At 32.5% G+C, this 11,532-nt stretch overlaps 2 protein-coding genes across 2 annotated transcripts; one reads left to right on the top strand and one right to left on the bottom strand.

Moving 5' to 3' along the window:
* The first annotated feature begins 681 nt into the window (after nt 1-681).
* LOC132720263 (uncharacterized) lies at nt 682-3,244 on the top strand. The gene is made up of 4 exons (XM_060704358.1): nt 682-769; nt 1,076-1,150; nt 1,712-1,916; nt 3,174-3,244. Exons 1-4 carry the CDS (start codon nt 749-751, stop codon nt 3,242-3,244), a joined length of 372 nt encoding a protein of 123 aa, XP_060560341.1. The 5' UTR covers nt 682-748.
* Nucleotides 3,245-9,981: 6,737 nt separating this feature from the next.
* Nucleotides 9,982-11,333, bottom strand: LOC132720272 (uncharacterized). Its single transcript, XM_060704370.1, has 2 exons — nt 11,294-11,333; nt 9,982-10,443 (listed from the first exon to the last, which is right to left on the bottom strand). Exons 1-2 carry the CDS (start codon nt 11,295-11,297, stop codon nt 9,995-9,997), a joined length of 453 nt encoding a protein of 150 aa, XP_060560353.1. The 5' UTR covers nt 11,298-11,333; the 3' UTR covers nt 9,982-9,994.
* Between the last annotated feature and the right edge of the window lie 199 nt (nt 11,334-11,532).

Genomic DNA, 11,532 nt, shown 5'->3' with positions numbered 1-11,532 from the left:
CAGAGTAGCATAAATCATACGAGCGATTCGGCGTTGTAATTTCGATGTAGCGACGGTAGCTCTAATATCGGAAAATTTAGACGGTTGATCAATAGGTTGAGTTAGTCGAGTTAATGACTGAGTAGCGTTTGGACAGTTATATAACGGCGGAGTAGATAGTTGACGGCGGGGCAGGAATTTTTTTACGCCGGGGCGGGTTTTTTAACGGCGGATTTCCGTCAGTTCATTTGAGTTACATTATAACGGCGGAATCTTTCGGCCGGACAAGTATTACGGCGGAGTGGATAGCTTATGGCGGAGCGGGTATTTCTAACGGCGGATTTCCGTCATTAGAAATTTACATTGAATTATGTAGTAACGGCGGAAGGGTCCCATACCGCTTTCCATACACTATATTGTTTTCTTTTTAAGTAATGAGATATTTTCTATCATACGCACTTTAATGCTTATTTGTACGTCAACATGATATGTATGTATTCACAATGTCGTAAAGACTAAATTACAGAGTCAGATACAAAGATAGTTACAAACCAAAATGAAGTGAAACAAGATCAGTCTGGGAAAATTGTAAATTATGTAGGTAGAAAAAAAAAAGAAAAAGGAGAGAAATAAGGGCACATTTAGTTGATATGCTTAAGATACATATATTTATATATAAACGTTATTTTAATTAAATCCAATGTTTACAGCCGTGACCTGCTATCATTGTAACGCGACAGTGAAAGACTACCATCTTTGTAATACAACAATGAAGTGCGCTGAAGGAGAGGTGAGTAAATGTACATGGTTCAAATATTTCAAATGATGTACATGAACTCATTTTGAGTATAAAGCAGCAATAAGCAGCCACCAAACTGTTTCTTAGCCCACAATATAATCCTTTTTTACATTCTATTCAGTGTGTTTTTTTTTTGCGTATCGGCACATACGCCAGTGCCTCCTTGCCGAGTTCTCGAGCTGAAGTCGAGTCACTTTTTGCCCCTGCGTTCATTAAACGGAAACAGAACTTCAATATCTATATTCATTTTAAAGGAAAGCCTAAGTGTACATATATTTATATTTAGTATTTCTACAGATTTGTATGAAGAAGGAATTAAAATCTGCATTGGATGGACATCACGAATATGAAATGACATGCGCAGACAAAGTGGTAAGAAGATATTTCAAATGCTTTTCTTTTTAAATATGAAATACAATTTGCTGAACAAAATGGAGTCATTGTCAATTACCCGTGTAATGTTTCGCGTTTGTTACTTTCTGGAAATTAGTACAGTCACAGTGATTTAGTTTGTTTGTATGAAAATCAAAATAATACTTTGTTTACATATATTGCTACGTTTATGACCAATAATGACACGTTCAGCGCTCCCCTTTTCAGGTAATAAGCCTCTCACATACTCGAAAATCATTATTTAAACATTATTAACTAAAGAAGAAAATTTTATTCGTTCGAGTATGTTGACGTCATATGTACATAATGCAGAGTACGACCCCAGTGTCCTTTCTCGATGCTATCTCCCTTCTTTCCTATGCAGAACATTTCAATTTTACTGCAGAACCCAGTACGTTGACTACAAGTGCGCACAAATATTTCATACATATATAGCTTTCTTAACCTTTGTTTTTATTAGTAACTAGAAAATATAACAACAAAACAATGACATATTTGAATAAATAAATTATATATTATATTTTACTCTTTACATGCCAGACGTGTGATGACCCATGGAGTAGTTTAAGTGCATTCGGAAAGCGTAGCAAAGATGCACGTGACGTTTCAATAACATGTTGTTCGGACGACCTCTGTAATTATCCGGAAACCTTAACAACAAAACCAGAAGTATTTACCACGGCTATTCCAACAACAACAACAACAACAAGACCAACGACAAAACCAACAACAACAAGGCCGACTGGTAACTTGCACCATATGTATAGACATAAACTTCTTCATTTCTGAAGAATCACAATAACTAAGATTTGATATATTTTTTCAGCATTTGAACAATTACGTGTTCGTCGCCTTTAACACGATGACGGTGGTTACAATATTTGAAAGGAGCATGGACTCATGTCAAGTTGTCAATTATAATGCTACATAAATAGGATTTAATGGTCATTTCCGTTGATGTATATTGTAATTGATAGATTGTTAATGATGCATATTAAGTGCGAGTACTCAGGGCATAAAACTTACCGATTTCGTCATGCTCTTCACATGCTAATGCGATGCAATTCGCCAGCTATTTTTTGATAATAAAACTACCGTGGTGGTCATTGCACTCAGGTATTTTACTTGGCGCCTTGAGTCACGAATATATATACAAAAGTGCAAAAACCAAAATTTAAATTGGAAAAGCGCTTCCAATAGCCATCCCTGATTTTCTTGTACTTCAGACCGGCGTTTCTGTTGACGGAAATTTCTTCTAGCATGGGAGCGCCATATAAGTTACGTGCCGTACAATGGCACTCTTTAGATGACGTAATTTACCCATTATGAATGAAGTTGTAATTTCATACGTTGTTATAAGAAAATAGTTACGGGTGTAATGACATAATGTCCACGGAAAATAATTGTTTTATTAAGGTAAAGAGTTTAAAATATAACGACATATGGTAGTATATGTAAGAAAAAATATCTGACATATGTTTGCGGTTCGGATCGAAATATCCGCCCCTCGGGAACCCGTCCATGGGCATGTCCCCTTGGGCGGATATTTCGATCCAAACTGCAACATATGAAAGGTATTATTAATCCTGTTGGGAAATTTTATACTTTTAACAACAATCGTGAAAACGTTCATCGACAGAGTACTTTATAAACATGATTAAATAAATTGTATAATCAACAAATCGACATATTAACATAAATACAACGTGAAAGACACACATCATTGACTGAAAGTATAAATGAGCCGTGTCACGACAAAACCAACGTAATGCGTTTGCGACCAGCATGGATCCAGACCAGCCTGCGCATCCGCGCAGTCTAATCAGGACCCATGCTGTTCGCTTACAGACCCTATAACAAGTAAAGAAACCAATAGCGAACAGCATGGATCCTGATCAGACTGCGCGGATGCGCAGGCTGGTCTGGATCCATGCTGGTCGCAAACCCATTATGTTTGGTTTTGTCGTGACGCGGCTCAAATGTTAAAATAATTGATTTTCAGGTTGTGTAATAGACCTTGTAATTGTAATAGATGAGTCGACCAGTGTCAGAAGGTACCAAAGCGGAGGTTGAGCAATTTTTACATGACTGTAGTTTTCCCCATTGCCCATTAACACGCTGAATACATGTGTCTCTTGGCATGTTTGCAAGTTCGTCTAGACATATATTCGATCTGGATGACCTTCATTCCAAAGATTCAGTTTGTCAGAGCCTTAAGCTCACTTATCTTTGCACGGCGGAAGCGGAGATATCGATGTTGCGATTAAAATATGTGACCCATCATGCACTCAGATCCAGAGCCGGTGACCGACCATCAGCTAAAAATGTTGTATTAATCCTTACTGACGATGGTACACATAACAGAACTCTCCTGACGTCATTGGAACACGAGTTCAAAAAAATAGCTGACGTAATTTCCGTTGAAATGGGCCCTTTTGTAATTTTGGACACCTTGAAATCGGTTTAACGCATCACCGTTTCACTTGAACTCGCCGTTAACCTGTCACAGATTTTCGAAAAAGTTTTTTAAATTAAATTTATGTAGATAGAATTGAAAACAAAAAAAATTTAAAAATTTTTTCACTTGAAAAAAATTTACCTTTTTAAAGGGTGGAATTCTTTTTCGCAGGAAAAAAATTTAAATGACCTTTGAAAAATTTTGTTTTAAAAAATTTTGTTAAAAAAAAAACGGAAAAAAATTTAAAATCCCAGAAACCCGAAAAAAAACAAAGGAAAAATGGGAAAAAAAAGGCTGTTTTTTTTACAATTTTTGGGGGGGGAAAAAATTTTAATATAGGTGGGTTTTAACACCGACTAATCGTAAAATTTTTAAAGTTATTCTGACGCAAAAATGAATTAAAACTTTTTCAAATCTGAAATGTATTAAATCTTTTCCTCCCGGGGCCCACTAATGCACTTTTTAAATTTTATTTTAGGGGAACGATTTTTTTAAAAAATTTTCAAACCATTTCCCTACTTTAATTTTAAATCTTTGACTTTCATTTTAAAAGACAAAGGGAACGAAAAAAATTTTTTTTTCAAATCTTTAACCCCTGCCAAAAGGTTAAAAAACCACACTTTTTTTACTTTTTTTAAAATGTTTTTTTAAGTTTAAAAAAAATAGAAAAATTTAAAGGATTGGTTTCATGAGGGAAAAAAAAAACAATAAATAGGAAGCTGTTTTAAAACCCTATTGGGTTAAACAAAAATCCCAAAAAAAAAAATACTAATAAGGTTTTAAAAAAGGGGGGAAAAAATTTTAAAAAAATTGCTTTATTTTTTACTTTTAAACCTACTACAGGTATTTAAATATGGAAAATTATCTCTTTTATATTTTTTTTCTACTACAACTATTTTTTAAAGAATAATACACATAGAGAAAAATGGGAAGCTAATAATACTGAATCTAGTTTAAATACATTTGTATAGTACAGAAAGGAAACACAACCAACGTTAAATATCACAGCTTTAGTATATTTCACCACTTTTCAGAAAAACTTTTCAAATTCGAAAATATTTAATGCACATTTTTAGAAAGCCAAGCCATGAAAGTGACGTGAGTTTAGAAATTTTACAAAGGTGATTTTCTTTCTCGAAAAAAGAGACAAGCTTTTTTGAAGGGGCGTTCGAATATTAAACTTCTTGTCATCTTTTTTACAAATAAATTTTGTTTTGCATCTTAAAATCCGAAAACAAAAACCGCCAAACCCCAGAAAAACCCCGGAAAAACATTGTAAATTTTAATTTTTGAATATTGTTTGATTTGGTGTGTTCAGTTCTTTTGGAACCCTATTTTCAAAACGGGAAAAAAAAAATTTTTTATTCTGTTAGAAAGTCAGTCAGCTAAAACGCCCAAAAATAATTTAAGCTTCATTCTAAATTTTTTAAAAAAAAAAAAAAAAAGAAAAAAGAAAGAAAAACATATTGAATCCTGGGATAAAAAGTGATAATTGAAAAAAAAGGGGATCCCCAAAAACCATTAGAAAAAAATTTGGTTGGTTTTTTTTAAAATTAAAATTTTTTGATTTTGACCAATAAAACGTTGTTCCTAGGCTTTTTTTTTTTAATATTCAAAGGGAAAGCTCATTATGAAATTTTTATTTTTTACTTTAAATAGAAAATTAGTATCAAAAAAAAAACCTTTTATATTTCCCTTTCAAAAATTTTTTAACTTTAAAATTTTCAAAGAGACATAAAATAAATAAACTCTTTCCCATGCTAAATTATGGATTTTTTTAAAGTTTTTTTTTTTTAAAATTTTTCGGGCTTTTCTTATGTCTTTCTGCTTAGAAATAAAAAAAAGGGTTTTTAAAAAAGTAGATGAATTAAAGATACCAAACTCTTTTAACAAATATTAAAAAATTAAAATTAATAAGAGTTATTTTTTTTCGTTATATCAGCCCTTTTTCTGCCCGGGGGTTTTTAAAATGGGGTTTCCAGGTCATGTAGAGTTGTCGTTTTGCCCAACAGGCGGAATTTGGACTCTTGGGGTCGGGATAGGGAAAGAATGGGGACGAAGCCCTTGAGGGTTTTTGATGAAGTTTTTAGCGTTTTTGGGAAATTAAACCCCTGATTTTTGGGAAACCCAAACGTTGGTAGGTCTTGGTCTAAAAAAAGCGGTTAGCATTCGTTTCCCAATGATGGAGGCCCCCTTTGGGGTATGGGGCGGACACATTGGGGTTCTGGCGTTTTTGATACGCAGGGAGAAGTTTTGACATACCTGAAGTTTGGGCGCTTTTTTTTAAAGAGCCCAAAAAGTCAAAACAGGTGCCGGGCCTTTAATTAAATTTCAGGGGGGCTTTGGGAATCTTCTCGGAAAAAAAGCCCTTAAACCGGTTTTGTCGCCTTTTATACGAGGTACCTGTGCAACCAAAACAAAACAAAATAAGAAATTACAATTTAACCAACCTTCAAAAAAACGCAGCCCCCCCGAAACAGCGCTCACCCAGGACAAAAAAAAAAAACCTGGGATTTTTTAATTAAAAGGGCGGGGCCGAAAGGAAAAAGTTTTAAATTTTTTTTGTAAAAATCCAAAAAAAAAATAATTAACAAAAAATTTAAAATTCAGGTTAAAAAATTTTTAAATTTTAATTTTACTTAAAACTTCACATGTTTTAAAAAAAAAACAAAAAAAAAAACAAAAAACCCCAAAAAAAAAGTCATAGGGCAATACTTAAAAAATTTGACAATAGAAATTTTAATTCCAAAACCCGAAAAGTTTCACATAGTAAAAAAATTTTAAATGTAAGTAAAAAAAAAAAAAAACAAAAAACAACAAAAAAATCACTATGTCAAACCAAAAGGGCACTGATGTCAAAATTTTATTTACATTTCCCAAACTGTAAAACATGGTCCAAAATTTTGTAAGCTGTTTAAAAAAAAGAAAAAGTTTGGGGCACTTTAGTTCACTGGGAAATTTCAAATTGGGGACCCAAGGGCTTTGAAAAAAGGGCGTAAGAAAAATGTTTCATTTCCAAACAGTAAGCCCCTCCAGAGAAGTTTTTTTTTAGTCTTTGTTATAAAGTAAAAAAAAGAAAAAATTTCCCCGTTGATTTCCCAAAGGGTTTTATGCCTGGCTTTTTTCCCATAAATTTTCCAATATTTTTAGACATATTTAAAACCCAAAAACTTCCCCCGGGGAGAAACCAAATTTTTACCCCCCCGCTTTAAAAATTTTTTAACAAAAATTTTTGGGGTTTCCCCCTAAAAAAAAAACCCCCAAAAAAGATTTTTAAAAACTTTATTTTATACCCCAAAAGCAAAACCTATTTAGCCCTTTTAGGGAGGGTTTTAAAATTTTGAAAACCCCCCCCCGGGCGGGGAAAAAGAAGATTAAATTTTAATAAATTTGAAAAGAGGTCCCACCAAGGCAATGTTTTACCAAAAATTTTCGCTCTCAAACCCTTTCCCTTTCAGAAGAAAATTTTTTTTTTACTATAAATATTTTTTATTTTATTTATATGGATCTCTATGCCCGTGGGGGCCCGGGCGAAAATTTTTACCCCCGGACTAAATTTTTTGAAAAAATCTTTTTTAGAGGTCCACCCAAAAAAATGTTTCATCCAAAAAAATTTTACTTTTTAGCCTTTGACCCTTTTTAGAGGGAAAAAAAGAAAATTTTTTTTTTTCTATATTCATAAATTTAAGGAAAACCTATGACTTAATTTGTCAAATTTTGGCAACTTTTTAAATACTTAGGTTTGAGGAAATATAGCTTATATTAATAAAAAAAAAATCTAGCCCCAGTACATTTTAAAAAAAAGAATTTTTTTTTTCAAATTTTTCCCTTTTTTTTTAAAAAACCCTTTTTTTTTCCCTGTCCCCCCCATTGAACTTTTCCAAAAAAATTTAACTTTAAACCTTTTTTCCCGAACTAGGGATAAATTTTTACCACCCCTTTTTAAACAGAGGGCTAATGCATTTAGAGGGCCGTCTATATTTTTAAATAAAATTTCTTATAATTGAAGATTTAAAATGTTCAGAAGAGTCTCTCCCGGACCACAGTATTTGATACTTTTTTTGTTCCACCATTCAAGTAGCTGGGTTTCTTGTTTGAAGAAATGTTTAATTTCAAATCAATACAAAATATTATTGAGATGTAATTAATCCTCATAAACGTTCCAACTGTTGGTTTTGTTTACATACAGATTAAAAGTTTGTTAAACATAAATATAGCTGCGCCTGTTGCTGTGTTTTTGGATTTGTGAACAGCTTTTGTGAAACGTTATTTTCAGTTTAATTTACAAACAAATAGACTGTTATTTCTTTAGGCCGGATTTCTTTTAAATTGTATTTGTTTAAAACAGACAGGTTCCACCATTCTGACCTTGCTTTTAATGGTTTAATTGGATTCTGACCGTTATTTCAATGCCGTGGGTTGCTAATCCATTTATTCAGGCGATTCAAACTGATGGTGGTTTTCGTTTGCAAAGTTAAATACTTATGATAATAGCACTGTGATAGATACCGTATTGATATTATGACTTATAGGAATTGCTTTTGTGAAATGCCATACGAAAGATTGCACATGTTATTAGTTAATATAATTATATTAAAAGACATAGTGTCTCTCCTAGATATATTTGAAATGGTAAGCACTTTGATAATGCCACTCTTGGAAAAGAAAATTAACATAAAAGACGTTAAAACGAACACTTACAAGTGATTGGTAAAACGAAATATACATATACATTAAAAGTGATTCATGAAAACATTGAAAGGCCTGTATTTTACTACGGGTAATTGATAAACCTTTTAATGACTAATCTTTCCGTCATTTTAAGACAAAATGCATTTTCATGTGGCCTAGATTTTTTTTTACGTTTGATCAATGCCTTATGAATCCGACCAGTACACGTATTATCAAATATTAATAAGGCGAATTTCCAGCTTTACTGATCGAAGAAAAACTCAGTTGCCCGTCCGTGCATTATTTCAGGCACGAACGGACACCTGATTATAATGACAGTTTAACCACACACATATATAGCTATATGGTTTTTTTACCGTGGAATGAAGAAGAAATCGGAGAGTAAATATGCAAATATCACAGTGTTTATTAGAAAATAGGCAAGCATACACGGCAGGAAAAAAATAGTATAATATTCAAACTTCCCATGAATTAAACAGAAATTCATGCTTCAATCTTCAAACCATATGTTGATTTAAATAACTAGATAGACCAATCACGATTCCTAAAACAGTAAATTAAGCAAAGAAAGTTTCGCTTGAATGGGTGAGACACTCTTTTACAACAAACACTTCAATCAAATGATTAACGAGCTACTTACTCTGTAAATAATATGAAGGATTTTTTAAAACAATAAATATAACACATTTACGACAAACTTATGAAAAAGCAAATGCAATAATGAATCAAATACTTTCCAACATGTTTCATATTTAGAATTAAAGCAAATCTATTATTTATTCTATTAATACTAATTAAATAAGTTGTTACTGTTGAATTTTATAAGTACTACGAGATTTGATGGGAAAACACACATGCCGAGTTGTTTTTTATCATCGCACGCAAGCAAACACACAAAATTGTATTTAAAGGAACTCCAGTGCTATAAGTCCAAAAGCCTAAAAACATAAAATTTGAATTTTTTACTTAAATCACCTGAGGCTTTTAAAGTAGAACGATATGGAAAAAATCTGAGCCCGATTAAAGTGCAACCTTCTATTTGAGTGATTTATAACAAAAAGAAAAAATATTCTACAAAAAACGGAGAGAGTGAATGATCTTAAATGTTTTGGTCTCATCAAATGGAAATCATTAAATCTCGAAAAGCCCTGTCATATAAAAAACCTAAGTGAAGTCCCTTTAGCTCATGTAGACATAAAGTAACATTTCAAAAATTTATTATCGTTCTCGGTTTCAACAAAACCAAATTTTAAATATTTTAATAAAAAACATATATATCAATAATTGTTAAACAATTTAAAAATGTTGGAATATACGAAAGTCTTCTAATAAACTTGCTGGTAACACAATTTCTTAGTATGTTGAGATAAAATTTTTATTAAAAGCACAGCATATAGTTTTCATTGCGAAATAAGTCCAAATATCATATTTTGTCCTTTTCAAGTTCTGAACTGTTTACACGCATATGTTCGCAATTGTTGTATGTATATATAGTGCTGGTATGCTGTGATAGTTGTATGTCTGACAACGATGTATCTCAGTAGTATTCGTTCGTGTTAATTTCATGTACAGACTCAATCAAACCGAGTCTGCAATTCTCTTGTAATTTTGTTGTGATTAATGCTTCCGAGGGATCACTTTGTTTCCAGATTTTTTTGCATGGTCATCATTATTTATAATCTATATCTTGCTTCTCCAACAGGTGGTAGATCGTTTTCTATTTCCGAAACAGGGGTACATGCTCTATGTAACATTGGGGATGCACTGCCAGTTGGGCTTGGCTGCCTGAATTCCTCTCTAAATCTTGCGACTTGAAGACACTTTCCAGTGGCTCTCGGTGTAAAATCAGTTCCAAGGGGCATGTTTTTGGTGTCAGTTGTTAAAAGATCTGACACACTAATTATTGATCTTGCCGTCAGTGCAGAATCTCCGCTTTCAGGTCTTGGAGACTGCAAACCATACAGGTATTCATTCTCTTGAATATTTGCGATCTTAATTTTTGTTGCAACTGGTGGGGCTTGGGTGTTCATGTAACCGCCTCGTAGGCTCGTAAACGATTCGTCTCTGAACAGGTAATCCTCGAGCTTCCCGTCGGTGAAGCCAATGTACTGAGTACCATGTACTTTAAAGATAAAAAAGAAACAAAATTTTAAATAACATTTTATGATAAGTCGCACACTGTGGTATATGTTAACTCTGTATCAATAACAAATTCTAGAATGTAAACTTACAACAAACGTTACCCAATGAGCATTACAATTGCTAGTACATTATTACAACTTAAATGAAGAATTTTATAATAAATCGTAACAATTACAATTTTGACTTTAAACAGTATGCAAGTTTAATCTCTGTATAAGCCGTTATCAGGAATAAAAAAATATATAGATAATATTATTAGAAAATTATATCAAAATTCTTACCACGTGAAAGATAAAACACATATCACACTGATTGAGGGACTCACTTCCACACGTGAAATATTGAAACATGTAACCGTCATGCAATACAAATATGTGACGGATTGTGCACACGTGAAATAATGAATAGTGAGAAAATGATAGTAGGCAATTCGTGTATTAATTTTTTTTTCAAATTCTAAACAAGTGCAAATATAATGAGAAAAAAAAGCTTTCTTAATACCAAAATTTGAAGGGCAAATACAATCGATTTTTGAATGAGTATAGGTCATCACTTAATATACAACAGTTACTTGTACAAAGTGTTTTTAATTTTAGTATTTAATAACGAATTTCCTAAAACTAACTGTTGACAATACAAATCGAATATACAGACTTTGCGTAGGATTGCCAAAGAAAAAGTCAAGATATTTATATAATTACCATCGAAACGGTGCAACTTAATGTTCTAATTACACGTTTTTCGACGATTAATAGTTAGTTAACTCAACACCAGTGCAAATATAAAACAACAGCAATAACAATCGTAATGTTTTGAAAGCAATTATTTACCCATTGCTGTCTTGTCATTTCCAAGAGGTTTAACAAATACAGGAACTGTAAAATATTATCTACTTCAATAAAGGCGTAATAGAGCAATAAGTTGTCCAGTTATTAACTTACATATTAAAAAAGATAAAAAATAATATACGCAAGTATGCATGTTAATCGGGCGACACTCATCTGTAAAACTACCTAATTAACCCTTTCACTGCCATAGGGACGGCTTATGCCGCCCTGTAATTTTTTTC

Source organism: Ruditapes philippinarum, unplaced genomic scaffold (genome assembly GCF_026571515.1).
Source record: "Ruditapes philippinarum isolate M1 unplaced genomic scaffold, ASM2657151v2 ctg16140_1_1_1_1, whole genome shotgun sequence".
In the NCBI taxonomy this organism is placed as follows: Eukaryota; Metazoa; Mollusca; class Bivalvia; order Venerida; family Veneridae; genus Ruditapes; species Ruditapes philippinarum.
This window is presented reverse-complemented; position numbering and strand designations above follow the sequence as displayed.

Bases quoted from the DNA above. Each gene is read 5' to 3' on its own strand.
- LOC132720263 (XM_060704358.1), top strand. From the start codon at position 749: ATGAAGTGCGCTGAAGGAGAG. The intron at 770-1,075 runs GTGAGTAAATGT...GTATTTCTACAG, and splicing joins TGAAGTGCGCTGAAGGAGAG to ATTTGTATGAAGAAGGAATT. The intron at 1,917-3,173 runs GTAACTTGCACC...ATTGATTTTCAG, and splicing joins AACAACAACAAGGCCGACTG to GTTGTGTAATAGACCTTGTA.